Source organism: Lissotriton helveticus, chromosome 6 (genome assembly GCF_964261635.1).
Source record: "Lissotriton helveticus chromosome 6, aLisHel1.1, whole genome shotgun sequence".
NCBI classification, from domain to species: domain Eukaryota; kingdom Metazoa; phylum Chordata; class Amphibia; order Caudata; family Salamandridae; genus Lissotriton; species Lissotriton helveticus.
In genome coordinates this window covers 717,492,941-717,512,114 of record NC_136067.1, presented here as the reverse complement: position 1 = coordinate 717,512,114, position 19,174 = coordinate 717,492,941, and the positions used below count along the sequence as shown (strand labels likewise).

Sequence of the window (19,174 nt, the reverse complement as noted above, 5' to 3'; positions counted from 1 at the left end):
AGGAATCAAGGAAAACAGATCAGGGAATTGTCCCAACAATTGGCGACAATCCTGCTGCTGTTCAGGGGTCAGTGTGTCAGAGAGGACAACACCATCCACTGACCCATCTTGCTCTTTTGCAGACAGGAGGTCAGGAAGAGGCTCACTCTCCTCCTCCATTCCAGCATCTGTAGCTAGGAGCATGCCCACTTCGGACCTTTCTAAGTGGGGCTTTAAACGGTTGACATGCAGGACCCGCAAGGGGTTCCTGGGAGATTCCAAGTCCACCATGTAGGTGACATCGCTCTTTTTCTCCACAACCTTAAATGGTCCAGTCCACCTGTCCTTGAGCGCACAAGGTTCCACAGGGGACATAACCCAAACTTTCTGTCCAGGCTGAAGCTCTACCAGAGTGGCCTTCTGGTCGTACCACCGCTTCATCTCCTCCTGGCTGGCCTCCAGATTTGCCTGAGCAAGATCTCTGAAGCGCCTAGTCTGGTTCCTAAAGGCCAGCATGTAACTGTATACATCCTGGGGAGGTTTCCTGGGAGATTGCTCCCAGCCTTCTTTGACCAGACTCAAAGGTCCTCTTACCGGGTGACCATACAAGAGCTCAAAGGGGCTGAACCCTAGAGACTTTTGTGGCACCTCACGGTAAGCAAACAACAGGCATGGCAAGAGGACGTCCCATTTACGCCTCATTGGTTCTTCAAGACCCATAATCATGCCTTTAAGGGTACGGTTGAATCTTTCAACCAACCCATTACCTTGAGGGTGGTAAGGAGTGGTGAACTTGTAAGTTACCCCACACTCCTTCCACAAAGACTTCATATAGTTGGAAATGAAGTTGGTGCCCCGGTCTGACACCACCTCTCTGGGGAACCCCATTCGGGAAAAAACACCCATCAGTGCCCGTCCCACCACGGGGGCCGTCACCGTTCTGAGAGGGATGGCTTCCGGGTACCGTGTGGCATGGTCCACCAAGACCAGGATGAACCTGTTGCCCAGGGCTGTCTTGGGGTCCAGGGGCCCAACAATGTCAATCCCCACCCGGTCAAAGGGGGTACTGACCACGGGAAAAGGTTAGAGAGGAGCCTTCTGCTTCCGCCCGCTTTTCCCACTTGCCTGGCAAGTTTGACAGGTCTTGCAATGGATATCTGTATCCCTTCTCATCTGAGGCCAATAAAAATGGGTGACAAGCCTGTCATAGGTCTTGTCCTGCCCCAGATGTCCAGCTAAAGGAACGTCATGAGCCAAACCCAGTAGGAAGGCTCTGAAGCGCTGGGGTACCACCAGCACACGGGCTGACCCAGGCTCAGCAGCCTTAGGCTCGCTATACAGGAGGTCGTTCTCCCAGTAAACAAAATGTGACCCTGACTGATCACCTGAGGTTTGGGCTGAGGCCTGCTGCCTCATACCCACAAGAGAAGGGCACACTTTCTGTTCTGCACAGAATTCCTCCCTGGAGGGACCACCATCCTGCTGCCAATGGGTCAGCTCGGGCAGGTCTCCCAGTTCAGCAACTTGTGGGTTCCAGGGCATACCCCTCAAGGTCTGCCTCCTCCTGGACCATGGGAACTACGGGGGACGGTTTCCTGCGCCCCCTGCCTCTTCTCTTCACAGCTGGGTCCTGGGCCATACTTTCAGGCTCCAGAACCCCATCAACACCCTTACTTGCTGTCATGGATCGAGTGGCTGCACACACCCACTCTGGCACACCCAACATTTTCAAATGTGTCTCCCTCTCCACCTTAGCCCAAGGGGAGTCTTCCAAATCATTGCCCAGGAGACAATCAACAGGCATGGCGGGCCTTACAGCAACTTAAAGAGTACCTGAAACTCCCCCCCATTCAAAGGAAACTTGAGCTACCTCACCCTCCCCTCCATGGGCAACCATCTCCTCCCCTCCCAGCGCTACACTCGCCAACTGACGGGGAGCTGCACGTGGTGGTGCAGTAGAGTTCTTCAAGGGACACTGAGGATCATAAAAACGGTGTCCCACCTGCTTACAAGCGAAGCAGGTCATTGGGCCCCTACGAACAGGTTTACCTGTCGGGGCCTCTGATTTCTTATCTGGGGGAGGCTGGGAACCCTTCCCTTGGTTCCCTTGGGGATTACTTTGGGGCCCTTTCTGGAACTCCCTCTGTTTACCCTTGTCCCCCCCACTCTTCTGCTGGGGACCCTGCCACCTTTGGCTGAGTCTCCCACTGGACCCTTGTGGACCCTGGTACTGACCCAGCGGTCCGCCTCCTCAGCAAGTTTTCTAGGGTTAGATATCTTGCTATCAATAAGGTGCTGGTGCAGCTCTGGAAAACAGTTATTAGACAAGTGCTCCCAAGCAAACAAATCATAAAGACCATCATAACTTTCCACTTTGCTGCCCTTTACCCAACCATCCATGGCTCTGCAAAAAAATGACACCTTATTAACCCACGTAGTACCAGGCAACTTCTTACATTCTCTAAAGGCCTGTCTGTACTTTTCTGGGGTTAGGCCATACCTTAACATTAAAGCATCTTTCATATTAGTATAAGACATCCTATCCTCTACAGGCATGCCTAACAGGGTATCTCATCCCTCATTCACAAAGCGACCCCACAACCCCGCTCCCCAATCCTTCTCAGGGACCCGGTGGGCCAACAATGCTAACTCATATGCTTTAAACCATTGACCAATATCTTCATTCTTCTGAAAATCTTTGATCACATCTTTAGGAAAATAAAACCTACTTTCTGCAGGCACAGATGGGATGCTGCCACCAGAGGGATTCAATTCTAACTCTTTAGCTTTGAGCTCCAACTCCCTCAACTTGGTATCATGCTCCAAAGCTATCTTTTTCCTTTCAAACTCCAACCTTTTGATCTCCAGATCAGCTTCTCTCCTGCCTCTTGCATTCTCTATCTCCAACTGCCCATTTATCTTAAGTTTTGCCATTTCCATGTTGTAAGCTCGCTCTTTCGCCCTTTCTTCTCTTTCTTCAGGAGAAAGACCTTTGGAGGAAACACTGCTGCCAGGATGTGGACTTAGGAGGGGATGTGGGCCCATTCACTGGCACCTCCTCCTCCCCTTCCCCTGTCGGTACCACCACAGGATCAGAGGAATCTCTGGCCTCTAACCAGGCCTGCAATGCTTTGAGATAATCTGGCCTCCTTGAAATGCCGGTGGTAGGAACTTGCAACTGCTTGCAAAAGGATTTCAGCTTCTTTAACGGATAGTCGTTCATCTTACTCCTATCAAATTCCTCCTCAACAACAGGTGTAGTGCCTCCAGCATTACTCATGGTCAAAACTGGCAGTTTCAAAAATCAAGTTCCAGGAAAGCGGAGAACAAAAATAGAATCCTTCCAAATTAGATTGTGGCTGCGCTATGGTCTGCTTTCACTATGTAGCGCACACTAATCACTGCACATGGGTCATAAATGCAAAGTTCAAATCCTCACCGCTGACCCACCAATGTTAGAAGCGGCTGTCTCTAGTTGGCAGAGGTATACACTTCTGACAAATAGGGACACACCTTTTCTAGTCAGGGCAAGGGGATCACACACTTAGATAACCCCTGCTCACCCCCTTGGTAGCTTGGCAAAGCAGACAGGCTTATCTCAGAGGCAGTGCGTTAAGCATTTATGACCACATACAGTAATAAAGTGAATACACTACAAATGGACACGACACAGTAGTATTATAAAAATACGGATTTTTATATAAGGCTTAGCACAAGACCAAATAACGACAAAAATATACCACAGTCTTAATAAATACTCTTGGAAGGGAAAATAATAATTCAAGCACGGTTTCTTCTTAGCACAAAGTCTTTAGTATCAAAAGCAACTCTTCTTCTTTAAAACACAGTTCTTGGCAACAATGTAACCCACACGGGAGTCACACGACGTCGAGGCAAAGATAATCCAAAGGTTCGGCGTCGACCGCGAGGAGCGCTACGTCGAGCCCGGAGTCGCACAGACCCCCACAACACAGTACCTTGGAAAAGTGAAGCACTCGATGATCAGCGGCGTCGAGATGTCCGGCGTCGCGTCTTCGGCGTCGATCGGGCCTCGGAGTCGGGGCGATCTGCAGCGGCGTCGACCGAAGTCAGGCGGGAGCAGGGCTCACGAGATGAAGCAGGATACGGCGTCGTTGATGTCGCAAGAGTGAGCAGCGCTCACGGCGTCGAGAGGACTCGAAGTCGATGCGATCAGCAGCGGTGCAGACACGAGGTCACTTGGAGCTGGAGCCGAACTCACTACTCACTGGCGTTGTTGCTGGCGTCGATCGGGCCCGGCGGCCGGCGTCGAGGAAGCGGGACACTGGAGCCGTTACTCACGATGTCGAGCTGGATTCGGCGGCGTCCGTCGGCGTCGAGATTGCTGGATTCTTTCAGAGGTGCTGGATTCACAAGTTCCAGCAAACAGCACTTTAAGCAGATGAAGTCCTTTAGCCCTGTGACTTCAACAGGAGACTGGCACTCTTCCAGCCCTTGGAGATTTTCTTAGCAAAGATTGAGAGTACACACACAGTTCCTCTCTCCTGGTTCCTTGGCAAAAATAAAGAAGCAATGCAGGATTCCCCCAACAAACAGCACTCTGGCAGAAGGGGTAGGCAGTCCTTAGATCAGCAGGCTTCTTGTCCTTGGTTCAGGTTTCCTTGTCAGAAGTTATCTAAATTCTTGGTTCAGGGGTCCTTCTCTTATACCCCTTTTTGGCTTTGATCCCTTTGTCCATGCAGGGGAATTTCCCCCCATCTTGGGTTTGTTGTGGGTGTTGCCAGGCCGAAGCACCTGGCCTATTCACTGTGCAGGGCAGAGTCTTCAGCCGCCCAGCAGGAGCGGAGCCAGCATTGTCACTGGCAGGGGCAGGGCCATCAGTTGCCCGGCAGGAGGTGGGCCAGGAAAGTCCCAGGCAGGCACAGAGTCATCAGTCGCCTGGCAGGGGGGCGGAGCCATCATTGTATCAGACAGGGCAGGCTATCAGGAGCTACTCTTCCCCTACTCTCAATGCAAATGCCCCACTCACCCCACACTGACTCATTCAGACCTCTGGAGCCACCCAGCTCCTGTCACACGCACACCAGAACCAGCAGAGGCAGTTAGACAAGAAAATAGCTACTTTCTAAAAGTGCTATTTTCAAACACAGAGTCCAAAAACCATCCACACAAACGGATGCGTTATTAAACCCTGAGTTCAGGGATACCAAACTCGACATTGCACCATGATCCCCGAGCCCGCTAGGATTATAGCATTAATAATCCTGGCAGCCCATTCTAACTGATGGAGAGCAGGTTACCTTACACTAGTGAAAAACTAATATGGCTGTATTTCACTATTAGGACATGCCAACCTTGTCAGGCTTGTCCTACCTTATGCTTACAATGCACCCTGCCCGTGGGCCTACCATAGGGGTGACTAACATGAAGTTAAGGGAAGGTTTAGGGACTGGCAAGTAGGTGTACTTGCGCAGTCTGCGTGATAGTACCAGACTGCACGTGGTCTAGCAATGGTAGACCTTCAGACATACTTTTACTAGGCCGCTCTTGTGGGTGGCACAACACGTGCTGCAGGCCCACTAGCAGCATTTGTATTTACAAGCCCTGGCACTCCTGGTGCACTCTACTAGGGACTGACAGTAAACCAAATAAGCCAAACATGGAATTCAATCAATACAGCAATTTCACATAGGGAGCACTTGCACTGTGGCACTGATCAGCAGTGGCACAGTGCCCAAAGCATTTACCAGCAAAAACATCGTAACAGAGGAGGCAAACAGAAAAAATGGAGGAGAGACTCATGCCAATGATGCCAGGTCTAACACATCTGTTCTTGGCATGTAGAGCTGCAGAGTTATACACTATGCACAGATCGCCACCTAGTGTTGGGCCCGGATGTTTGCAGTTGTTTTTGTCCTGAAAAGTCTTTGGAAGTCACGAGATAGGTGACTCCTCCTTTGGATTACACTGCGCATGGGCATCGGCTCCATCCTTAGATTGTATTTCGCCAGCAGGGAAATTATGGAGTTTTGTAAAAAACAGGAAGGATGCTCATGTAAGCTGTATCTAAATAAGATAATACTGGAACAGACAAAGGTAGCCGGGGAGGCGGGTGGGCGTGTGTAACTCTGCAGCTCTACATGCCAAGAACAGATGCATACTGGTAAGTAGCATTTTCCGTTTGAGGCATATAAGCTGCAGATTACACACTATGCATAGATTGTAAAGCAGTACCCATCCTTAGAGGCGAACACCCGTATCTGTTGCAGTAGTTTGAAACAGTGTTTTTAGTACAGCCTGGCCCACAGTAGCTTGTTGTTTAGTTTGCACATCTACACAATAGTGTTTTGTGAATGTGTGCGGTGTAGACCTTGTAGCTACTTTGCAGATATCATCTAAGGGAATGTTCCCTAAAAATGCCATTGAAGCCCCTAACTTTCTTGTAGGAATGGCTTTAGGAGGGACAGATAACGTATGTTTAGCTTTGTGGTAGCAAATTTGTATACATTTGACAATCCACCTAGCTATCCCAGATTTTGATATGGGGTTGCCTTTGTGTGGTGGTGAGAAATGCACAAAAAGTTTAGTTTTACGAAAGGGTTGTGTTCTTTCGCTGTAGTAAAGCAATGCTCCCCTTTGACATCTAAGGTATGAAGACCTCTTTCTGAGACTGTTTGTGGCTGCGAGAAGAATACGGGCAGCTCTAGAGATTGACTGACATGGAAAGGCGAAATTACTTTTGGAAGGAATTTAGGATTGATTCGGAGAACAACCTTATTATGATGCATTTGAACAAAAGATTCTTGAATGGTCAATGCTTGTAGCTCACTAATTCTTCTCAGAGAAGTAATAGCTACTAGGAAAGCAACTTTCCAAGTTAAGAATTGTTGTTCACATTTATGTAAAGGTACAAAGGGAGGTCCCATTAACCGTGTGAGAACAATGTTTAAATTCCACACAGGTGAAGGTGGGGCTCTGGGAGGAATTATTATTTTGAGGCCCTCCATAAAAGCCTTTATGGCAGGTACTCTAAAAAGTGATAGATTTGTAGGTATGCTGCAATGGCAGCAAGATGTAGTCTAATAGATGTGTACGCTAAGTTACATCTTTGGAGGTGTAGTAAATATCCTATGATGTGTTGAATAGACACATCTAGAGGATTGATGTCGTTGTTGTGACAGTATATTACAAAACGTTTCCACTTGGCTGCATAACATGCCCTAGTGGTGGGACGTCTAGTTTCTTTAATAACGTTCATACAGTTAGGGGAAAGGTTAAGATAACCGAACTCTAGGACCTCAGGAGCCAGAACGCTAGGTTGAGCTGAGCTGGGTCCGGGTGTCTGATCTCTATGTGGTTCTGGGTTAGGAAGCGTGGAGACAGGTATAGCTTTTGGTGTGGTACCACAGAAAGTTGCAGCAGTGTGGTGTACCGCGGTTGTCTGGCCCAAGTTGGAGCAACTAGAATGAGAGTTAGGGAATGTTGCTGTTGTTTGCGCACCACTAGTGGAAGCAGTGGGAGAGGTAGAAAAGCATACGCAAATTTGCCAGGCCAGTTGATCCATATCGCATTGCCTTTGGACAGCGGGTGTGGATATCTGGCGGCGAAGCTTGGGCATTTGGCGTTTTCGTGAGTGGCAAAGAGGTCTATCTGAGGTTGTCCCCACATCTGAAAGAATGGTTGAAGAACTTGTGGATGAAGTTCCCACTTGTGGATCTGTTGTGTCGGACGGCTTAACAGATCGGCTATGGTGTTTTGTACTCCTGGAACATGTTGGGCTAAGAGGAAAATGTTTAGAGGTATAGCCTATCTCCATATCTCCTGCGCTAACTGAGAGAGTTGAAGAGAGTGTGTCCCTCCTTGTTTGTTTATGTAGTACATGGCTGTCATGTTGTCCGTGCGGACTAAGACAGCTTTGCCAGATATCTGCTTTTGGAATGCTTTTAAGGCTAGAAATATGGCTAGTAACTCCAGCTGGTTGATGTGGAGTAACTTTTGTTGCGGTGTCCACCTGCCCTGCATGGTGTGCTGCAGGAGGTGAGCTCCCCAGCCGGAGAGCGATGTGTCCGCTGTCATGACAATTTGAGGAACTGGCTCTAGGAACGGTCGCCCTTTGGAAAGGTTTTTGGTGCTCCACCATTGCAGAGAGCAGTGAGTATGACCGTCTACCAACACTAGGTCTGTTAATTGACCTTGAGCCTGGTTCCATTGGTGTGCTAAGCACTCTTGAAGGGGACGCATCTGTAGTCTTGCATGAGGCACTATAAATATGCAAGAGGCTATCATTCCTATGAGTTGCATGAACACTCGAGCTGGAAGAGAGTGTTGCGGTTGGAATTTTGTTAGAAGAGCTTGCATATTTGTTATCCTGGCAGAATAGGGATAAGCTAGCGCTGTTGAGGTGTTTATTGTGGCTCCGAGATATTGTTGTATGTGGGACGGTTGCAGATGGGACTTGGTGTGGTTTACTGTGAACCCCAAGTCGTGGAGTAATTGGATGGTGGTGTGAGTGTGTTGTAAAATATGAACAAGGCCGCTGCACTCCAAGGTAAATATTTTAAGCAAGGTAATCAAGGTTCTCAGTTATATAGGTGCACAGGATGTCACCTTCTAGGTCCAAAAGGTGCGTACAACTTTCAAAATAAAGCAAGCCTTACAGGGGGTAAGGACCAATCCTGAGCACTCTGGTAGGCACCTGGGTGCGTTGTAATAATTAATCAAATTCCAAACTCAAATGTCATCCATGAAATTATGGAGTTTATTTGTGCAAGTCTTTCTCCATTGCGGTAATTAAGTATAGCAGATCAATATCTCCATAGTCATATTGTCATCATATGATATGTAATTGGTGTGGATATCACAATTAATGTGAAGCAGTAAAATCAAATAATCCCCGATGCATTTCGTGCACAGGTGCACTTCTTCAGGGGGAATCTAGAAAGTGAAAGAACATGAATGTAGTACGCTATTTACAGGAGTCATAGGAACACACCACATGCTTGTGTGCAGATTAGGAGTGAAAGTGAGGTACTGTAAAAGTAAAAATAAAAATGCGTTGGAAACACGGTAACCATAGTGGGGTGCCACGAGTGAGCTCAGAAAAGGTGGAAATGATTGTAGTTAAAACCCGGTGTTGCAATACAAAAGATAACTAGTGCTCAAAAACCAAGAACCAAACCGAAGGATACGCCTCCGAAATGCCCGTATGTTTAGAATACCGGCGGTGCACATGTAGTTTACAAATAATCTTACACCAGTGAAAAAGATGGGGTAAATGGTGTCTTCTTACCGATTAGACTGCGTGATGAAAGCGGGTAAGTTCCGAGTGAGGGCTCCGCCACCCGGAAGACGCCGAGCATGCGCGTAAGATGTGTATATAGTCGGGGAGCATAAACAAAGAGGACAGACTAGGAAAGAAACGAGTGTGGACGTAAACGGGAAAAGTAATGGTAAACGGCGAAACAGGAAGTAACCTGTAGTGAAAAGGTAACAGGACAGTAAAGGAAGGTGATAAAAGAATTAATAAAATGATGCGATAAGAGATTACGGAAGTGAAACTAAGGATGTGTACCAGAATTTAAAGAAAATACCGTAGATGAAAGGACGGGTAAAGCATACATGATGGTGCTAAAGATTATAAGGTATGTTGTACACACTGACTGTATGAGCTGGCTTATATGAGCCAGTCGTCGAGATATGGGAAGACGTGAATGTGCTGTCTTCTTAAGTGTGCTGCTACCACCGCTAGGCACTTGGTAAACACTGTTGGTGCTGTTGTGACTCCGAATGGGAGTACTTTGAATTGATAGTGCTGACCGTCCAGTACAAATCTGCGATACTTCCTGTGAGCGGTGTGAATGGGAATGTGAAAATAGGATCCTTGAGATCTATAGTGGCAAGGAAGTCATTTTGTAAAAGGAGAGGAAGGACCTGCTGGAGGGAGTGTGACCATATGGAAGTGGTCTGATTGTATGTACAGGTTTAGTGGTCTGAGGTCTAGAATAGGCCTTAGAGAGCCGTCTTTTTTTGGGATAAGAAAGAACAGGGAGTAAACTCCCTTGTTTTGTTGATGTGGTGGAACTAGTTCTATGTGCTTTTTTGTAGGAGGGATATTACCTTCTGCCTTAGCAGAAGCAAATGTTCTTGTGACATTGGGCGCTGTTTGGGTGGTATGTTTGGGGGGGTAGATGTTAGTTCGAGACAGTAACCTGATTGAATTATTTGTTGCACCCACGTGTCTGATGTGATGTTGGTCCAGTCAGGAAGGAATTATTGTAGTCTTCCCCCAACTGGAGTGGAATGTGGTAAGGGAAGTAGAGGGAAGTCATTGGGCAGAGGTGGAGGCAGAGCGGGAGTTGTTAGTTTTGCCTCTGCCTTTGTTGTTGTTACCCCTGTAACCTCCTCTTTGGTAGCCCCTACTGAAGGTGGATTCAGTAGGGGCTTTGTAAGAAGTAGAGGGACTGTCCGAGGAGTAGCCTCTGGTGGTGGTTCTGTATGATGAGCGACAAAAGGAGCGTCTGGGAGCTTGCGAATGCAAGGCTCCAATAGATTTAGCGGTGTCCGTATCCTTTTTCATTTTCTCAAGGAATACGTCCACATTAGGCCCAAATAAGTGTTGCTTATCAAAGGGTTGATTGAGGATGGCACTTTGTACTTCAGGTTTGAAACCTGAAATGCCTAGTCAAGCATGCCGACGCAAAAGGACACCGGTATTAATTGCCCTTGAAGCAGTATCTGCTGCATCTAGGGCACAACGATTAGAGGTATTGGTGATAGTTTTACCCTCTTGTATAAGTTCATTGGCCCTATTTTTGTACTTGTCTGGAAGGTGCTGCATTATGGATTCTAACCGATCATAATGTGCCCTGTCGTACCTTGCTAGTAGTGCCTGAGTATTGGCAATTCGTCATATGTTTGCTGCCTGTGACGCTGTTCGTTTGCCTGAGGCGTCCAGGAGTTTAGACTCCTTATCCGGTGGGGGAGCCTCGCCTGATGTTTGTGAATTGGCTCTTTTGCGTGTGTTGGAGACTACAAGGGAGTCTAGTGGTGCAGGCCCTTTAATGTAGGCTGGATCTGATAGGGGCAGCCTTAAACTTTTTCTCAATTTGGGGGTAGATGATGCGAGCCCTGACTGGACCTTTGAAGACCTCTGGTGCATGCTTAATGACCCCTTTAAGCATGGGTAGAATTGAGGTGGACCTTTGTGTGGTGTCAAATGTATCCATAAGGAAATCCTCCTCTACTGGGTCAGTGTGTAAGTCACCCCATGGTATTGGGCAGCCCTATGGACAAGTTGGTTAAATCCCATAGTGTCCTCTGGTGGGGAAGGCCTGGAGGGGTATATGTCATCTTGAGGCATGTTAGGGACGTCTGCGGTGCTATAATCATCCCAAGGGTCAGGTGAGCCAGGAGGACTAGGATTATCTAGTGGCTCATTATCTGCACCACCCCCTGTGTCATCAGAGGTGTTATCCCCATCTTCATCTACTTCTAATGGAGTAGGAGATGGTGTAGGGGAGGAGGTGGACGAGGGAGGAGGAGGAGAAGGTATCCTGAGAGGAGAGGTCGTTTTGTAGAACTAAGAGTCAATTGAACAGTTTTGGGATCCTTTACAAGAGTCTTTTGTGTAGGATCTGGATGAAATAGTTCCTCTGTGGGAGGTAGATCCTTTGGTGCCGAGGTCTTTGATTCTGTAGGCTTTTTCAGCACCGAACCGGTAGCATCTTTTGGCTTTGAAACATGTTCTTTTGCAGTGTCTTTGGCCGGTGGCACGTGTAGTTTTTTTGGTTCCGAGGCCTTTTTCGGCTCCGAGGCATGGGAGTCGGGTCCTTTTGGAGGCAATTTTTTGCTCAGCTCCGAGTGTGTTTTTGGTGCTGAGGAGCCGGTGCCAGTCTTCGGCGCCGAGTGCTTAGATGTGGAAGCAGCTGGCGTGGAGGAGGAAGAAGATGGCTTCTTTTTCGGTGCTGGTAGGTGTGTGCCGGCACCGGGGGTAGGCTGAATCAAGCCTGAGTCGTCTAAAGGCTTATTAGGCTTCTTTGCCGAGCCCGAAAGCGGGGCATGGGAAGCAGTCTCTCGGTGTGCACCCGGGCCCGAAGGCGAAAGTGTGACCGAAGCCTTTTTGGAGGGTGTCGAGGAAGGGTCGGGTCGACGTGTGTACTTACGACTCGCTGTGCTGGAGTGATGTTCTCGACGTCTGAGTCGTCGGCCTCGGAGTTGCTGTCGACGCCATGTTTTTTTTTGTTTTTGTTTTTTTGCAGAGTTTTATATAGCGCGAACTAGACCCAAACTGAATCAGGTATCAGAGCGCTTTACATAGCACCAGTTACGTTACATGAGGACAAGCATTCATTTTAGGCACGGGGAGATTAAGTGATTTGCCCAGAATCACAGGAGGTTTTTGGCGTCGTTACCGAGACTCGAACCCAGGTCCCCAGGTCGAGCGCCCTAACCGTTAGGCCAACTCTTCTCCCCATGCCATGTTCTCGCTCCTGTTCTGGAACGTCGTTTTCCTAGTCAGCGAGCGAGGTTCTCTTTTTGCACTGGTCAGTACAGTGCCCTCCTCCTACAGTCTCAGATTTGGTCCTAACCCTTAAAGGAGGATAGCACATTGAATAGTCTTAGCCCTAGTAAAATGTCTGTACTTGTAAAGTTAATATCCTTGACAAGCCTGTATAGGAGACCAGTACTTGCTTGACTTTAGGGACACTGGTGTAAATTAAGGTCCAACAAACTAGGAGCTTCCTTTCTATTTGAACACTTTGCTAATCAGGCTAATCGTAGGGACTTTTCTTAGACTTTTTCAGAGTTTCAGGGTAACTACTGGTATCAAATGATTCAAGTGTTTTGTCAATTCATCTAGTCTGCTACTAGATACGCTCAGTGACGTTAGTTTGTTTCCAGGCGTAATGGAGCACAATACAAGAAGGAAAAGTTGCACAGATGGTGGAGGCAAGCCATGCCTGTGCAGTTTTGCAATGTCATAATTCAACATACAGTATCGGAGCACAAGACCTAGCCCCCTAAACAATGCACATGCAGGTTGTAAAAATGTAAATGCCAGCATTTGTAAAGCGCACAGCTACCTCCAACGGAAGTGTCCCGCCGCTGTCCGTATACCGCTATGGAACCCTTCCTGGCTTTTTCCCTGTGAAATGTCCACTCCTGGGCACCCCCAAGGGGAAGCCAGGCATCCAGCGCTGTTGGGCCGTTGTGGAGATTAAGCAAGCTATTGCCCAGAGTTGCAGAGTGGGAACCATGATTAGAATAGGCACCGAGGCGAGAATTATCAGGTTCGAGGAAATTGAGCCCAAGACCCGCCGGGGCAGGTATTGAACCCTGGTCCCGGGCCATACCTCTGCATTAGGGTCTACCGCTCTAACCATTGAACCACACTTGTCATGCCCACGTGAAGGCCAAGACAATCAAAACAGGGCCACTATTTCATGCGGACACAGACTAAGCAGACTGTGTCCACAATAGGCACAATTCACCAGCATGGTCTTTCAGCCATACACACATTTAAACTAGGACAAATTGTTAAAATTCTGTCCCCTTGTCCCTTAGACTAGAATTCAGCTCGCACCAAACAATAGTCACCCATAGCTCAGTATGAGGGCGTCGTATGTGGGTGCAGTTATAGTTTGAGTGCACCTCGTAACACAGCAAGTCCGTCTCTGCAGTTAAATACCACAGCAAAATCATGGAATAGCACGAGCGAACCTTCAGAATTCCAATGTCTGTGGGAGGAAAACATAAGGCAGGCCACGACACGCCAATCAAGAGATGCAGGCACCTCTTTTCACCCTTGCAAGAACTGTTGCCCCTATGGGCCCAATTGGCAAATAAGAAAATATTCATTTTTTCCTACAATTCAATATCTGAATCCCAATACATAAATGCTGCTCTGACTTTTATTTGGGGCATAACATTAAAAATAACACAAACAGATAGACATAAACTGTACTACACAAACAGCACGAGGTGGTGCTATTTTTCGATACGTGCTAATTTGTAGCGACATGGTGGACTAGTTTTCTCGATTTCTCTTTGTGTCAATCAGTGTTTTTTTGTAGCATCAAATAAACGTATTTTGTCTTTTTTGCACAATCAAATAAAACATTTAATATTTACTCCTCGAATTCTATTTTGCTTTTAATAGTGACTTTTGTGCTGATCGATTTCAATTCTAGAACTATGCAGATACACAAGTTAATTTATTCAAGGTCGGTGATATTACACAATTCGCAGTTCAAAAACCCGAGCGAGGCTCAATTACAATCACTTCACGCTAGGAAGGTCGTAAATACTTGTTCCAGACGTGATTTGCTTAAAATACAGGCATACTCACTGTTCAAAGGTTGTTTAAACTTAGAGCTTACCAGTTGCGAGTCCGTCCCAAGTGAAATCTTCAGCTTGGTCTCTTTTTCCTTCATTTCATGCATCATCTCATTAAGGATGAGGGTCTGCGCTAAATTCTACAACAGAATAGAATAAAAGCATAAACGTGCCGGATCTAATCTCTGCTTTAATACAGTGCATTTTCTTCCCAATGTTACCTTTGCATTCGCACAGTCAATCACTCCAGTCTATAAGCAAATGACAGGCTCGGCAAGGAGGAATTTACTATGACCAAAGGATTCACAGACAGGCAAAAGGGAAGCTAAGATTGCTTCTTTTACAATCCTTTCCATGCGGTTTCTAAAGTTTCCATGGCAAATGGTTACACACCATAAAACATGGTCCTGTACAATAGCGAGATTTTGTGGGTAAACTTTTAGAAGGACAGTGTATATCATTTTTCACATCGAACTGTCAATGTCCCCAATACACTTCTGTAAGAATATAGCTCAAAGTCAGAGTTGTTAGGTGGATCCACCATCACAGTATAAGCAACAATCGATATAATAATTAATGTTGATGGAACTTGGAACATCAAATGGCTGAGCTCAAAATGGCTTACAACTACACAGTCACTCACTGTTAGGAATGCAGACATGGAGTTCGAGCAGAAATGCTGTAAGATGCCCTGATCAACCTCTGAATTCATGGTCTTGAAACAAATGTGCACGTTTGTTAGTTGTTTGTCAAGCACTGTATGATTTCCTACAGTCGCCTCAAAATGCCAGGGATGGCTGGGAATGGTGAAGGCAAGATAGAAATTAGCCATCCCAAGAGAAGAAAGAAGGAACATGGAAGACGGAATATGGAGGGAGGCTTTTGAATATAAAGAACTGCCCTTGCGAATAGAAAGCTCTTCATGTGGCCAAGCAATAAGGGATAACTGGTTTTAGGATTAGGGTCAGGAGTATAAGGAGAAACTCCAGGTGCAGGAGAGGCAAGCAAGAGGCAAAGAAGGAGATAGGGAGTCAGCAGGGGAGGGAAGGTTAGTACAGAAAGAGGTGTCTAAGAGAGGACTCAAATAGGAGTAGGAAATGATGGTAGCCCGTTAGGGTGGGGGAAGGGAGGTGGGAAAAAGGGGAAGTAGTATGTAGAAACCATTGACCCCTTTTACAGTGATACTGGGTCAAACTCGCTAGAACTCAGGGGTTCAGGAGACCCCCTCCCACCCCAGGAAGCATTTGCACTGAATATTTTTGTCTCACAGCACCTTCATAAATCAATCCTAGAGGGAAGGTAAGATGAGAGCTTACAGATTTACCTGGAAATTTAGGTCTAAGGAATAGAAGCAGCATCAGGACTCGTGTAAAAGTACTTAACAGAGTGCTGTAGGCCACGTATTGGTACTAGTCTAGCCTAGGATGGCCTGCCCTAGGCTTCCAGAGCCAAATATTTCATTCTAGAATACCTATGTGGCTACATCGATAAAACTGCACTACACGTAGCACACAGGGGGATATCTCTGGTGGGGGCATGTGCTTGCATTAAAGGCAACTGGAGGATGAAGTTAGCATAATCTTTTCATTTTGATCAAAATTCAGGCGTTTTATATTCTGTGTATTTGCCTCTGCTAGCATAATCAGCCACTAAGGCAAACAGCAGCATTCACTGGTAATAGAAAGAATAACAACCATCAAGAGAACAGACATACCAGACAATAGTGGGTGAAAAGAGCCAATGTGTGGCACTTTTTCATTGTTGCTCAGGAGCATCACTGCATCACAATTACACAGACTCGTTATCAGCCGTAAGCTATCCTTCACACTGAAGGTGTGCATAGAGTATTTACTCTTTGTCTCTTAGGCCTCTCTATTTCACTATTATTAGATAAACCCTTCTGGGCTTGAATAACTCAAGGGCAGTGAGGCAAGTACTATTCATGACCATGGAATTGCAAAAACCAGGTACAACTGCAGTCATTGAAATTTCAAGGGCTTCATTTCTAGGCTTTCACTTTCAGTGAATAGCTGTGTCAAACAGTCAAGACTTACTCATGGGAGTTTGGTGAGGGGTGTGATAGTCTAGTTCAAGCAGCGCGCATATCACTCACAACAAACAGATCATTCAAGCAGTGCCCGATGTATTAAAAGGAACATGGCTTAGTTAAGATGAACGGTAACATTAAAAAGTTCTACAGGTTTTGTTTGTGGCTAGCTCGCGACCGAGATGGCCGCGCTTTAGCTCGGCTCCGTTCGCCCGCCTGTATTTTCACATTTATCCTGCTGTTATCCTGCCCCGGGAAGCCCTCTTTGCTGTGTGGTAGTGCTACGACGCCCTGCAGGCACTTACCTCTTGTTCCGGTTGTCCTGGCTGCTGTGGATCCGGTGCGGTGCCCACGATAATTTTGGGGAGTCGGAGGCGGACTGGCCTGGATCTTCTTGCTGGCTCCCGGCCCGGACGGAGCCCGCGGTGCTGCCCTTCGGGGCACGGTGGAGGTGGTCGGAAGGCCGTTGTTCGTGTGGGCCGGAGGTCCTTCCTGGCTGATTCCCGTGGGGAGGAGGCCTTTGGTGGAGGCGCTGCCTTCCATTGCCGGAGCTCCTCGTGTATCCGGCTTGCTCCCCCTTTGTTCTCCGGTCCGGCCATTTTGATTTTGCCGCCCGGACTCGGAGAACGGGACCGGCGGCGTTGGGTGGCCGGTGAGGTCCCTTTCTTCTGGTGGCCCCCCTTCCTGCCCGGGGTGCTCTGCCGCTGGTCGGCGCGACTACACTTGCCTTGCCGTCGCCCCGGCGGAGGTTGGCGGCCGCGCGGCCTTGTTGGGCTCTCAAATGGCGACCGACCCCAATTGTCTTGGCCGGGCCTGGACGAGCGCTGGAGGCCCGCCGCATGGCCCGGGTGACGAATACTGTAAAGGTTTTCCTACACTTAAAGAGGTCCTGGATGCCCTGCTCTCCTGGCGACTCTTGGTGGCCGCGCCTGTCATTACTTCGGAGATGGTTCCTCGCTACGGGCCTCCCGGGCCCCCACGGCCGGATGTGGCTTTGCCGTTGCGGGGTGCGGCTGGAATTATCCTGGCAGAATTGGCCCCGGCTACGACCGCGTCCGTGGGTGTGCGGAACTTGATGGTGCCTCCTCCTCCGGCTCTGCCTCCTTTGCCTCTGGCCCGGGAACTGGATTTTGCTCGGCCTGACCTTCATGACTCTCCCGGTTCCTTTTTGCCGCCGCTGCCCGGCGATCTCTCCTGTGCTGGCCCAGATGGGTCGGTTTCTTTGGACATATCCTTGGACCTGTGCCTGCATCGTTTGCTACACTTCGTGACTTTCCTGGATCTTCCGTGTTGTCCTTCACGTGTATTTTCTGGACTGCCGTTGGATTTTCCTGCTGTCTGCCTTCTGTTCTTCGTGGCCTGGACCTCGCTGGACCGGACTGTTCCCACTTTGGACAAACAGGGACAGGGCTGATGTGCACTGGCATCTGCGTGCGGTAGTCTTGTACTGGTTTGGATGGTCAACGTGTCCTGGTATGGTTATGTGTGACTGTTTGGTGCTCTTGGACTGTAACCTGATAATCTTTGGCTTCCCGGGGTCTCGGACCTTCGACTCAGGCGGGTGGCCGGGTGCGTTTCCTCCTGTTTCCCGGCCCTCCCCCGTGTATGTGTATGTATGTGTCTCCCATCCCGTGTTCCCTTCCCTTGCCCTTCCCGTTTTTGTCTTCTGTTTCCGACTTCACTTTGCTCCGCTATATTTCGGGTTCTAATTAGGGCGACAGGCACGCTGCGGGGGGGGTAGGCCGTAGCCTTCTGCAGGGGTGCAGGGTGGGCTTAGGGGTGGGTGGGGGGGGGTCTGTCTCTATTGGGGGGTCTTTTTCCCCCCTTATTTCTTCCTTTTTTTGTTCTATGGCTCTTGTGTATTCACCTTTTCGGGACTCTGTCTCCTCATGTGTCCCCCTGGGGAGTTTCTGTGGCGTTCGTATTCCGGTGTGTGTCTGATTGTGGCCCGCTGGTTATTTTGGTGTTGACTTTTTGGTATATCACTTGCCGGGTCATGTTGTTCTGTCTTGTCTCCTGGAGGTGCGTGATTTGGTGGGAGTCCCTTCTTTTGTCCCCTTTTTCCCTCTTCCCCTTCCTCCTTTATGGGGGTCTCTTTATTTCCGTTGGGGTGCGTATCGTATTGTATTTTGCAATGGGGGCCTTTTTGGTTCTGTCTCCTCAATTTGGGTGGGGGCGGTGACGGGTGAGCGCGGTTTGACTGATGCCATTGTAGCTTCTTTGTACTCCGATTCTGTGTATATTCTTTGGTAGCTATGTTTGTATGGCTTATTGTTTCATCCTGTGTTCATAAAATGGCGGCTTGCCGCGGCCCCTCCCTTGTTGTTTCTTCCACGGCCCGTTATTCTTCTGTTCCCCCGCCCCGTATTAGAAAATTAACCTTTTGTTATCCTGTTTGTGCTGATTGCTCGATGGCCTTTGTGGTTTCTCCTGTGCTCCTGGTGCCATATCCTGTGAAGAACCTATTCTCCTTTGCTACGTTTTTTACCGTGTGGTGGCCAGCCCGTGGGGTTGTAGGCCCGTATTTGTGAGCTTTCTTTGTACAATAAAGGTTTAAAAAAAAAAAAAAAAAGTTCTACAGTATCAAGTCAATTGAGTTTCTCAGAATAAATACCACCCTAACACATTATGTGCTAAACAAAGTGTTGTGGGAGAATGTGCGCAGAAATCAGATAATGAGCTCATAAATTTAATCTAGGATTAGCCAAACATACATGTTTTCTAATGCTACAATGGTACATATTCAACATCTGTAGTCTCTTAAGGGAATACTGGGGTCTCAAAGGGAGTTCCTTTCTCTGTGTTGGTCAAACACCTACTGGGTCTATAAAGGCA

General features: G+C 48.0%; 1 protein-coding gene across 4 annotated transcripts in view; it reads right to left on the bottom strand.

The window, feature by feature from the left end:
* Nucleotides 1–19,174, bottom strand: part of USP45 (ubiquitin specific peptidase 45) — a 1,947,146-nt gene that overhangs the window by 1,178,823 nt on the left and 749,149 nt on the right. For all 4 annotated transcript variants that reach the window (XM_078648210.1, XM_078648209.1, XM_078648212.1 and 1 more), the window contains one exon: nt 14,337–14,432. In XM_078648210.1, the coding sequence (XP_078504336.1) occupies nt 14,337–14,432 (96 nt within the window). The remainder of the gene's footprint in view (nt 1–14,336; nt 14,433–19,174) is intronic.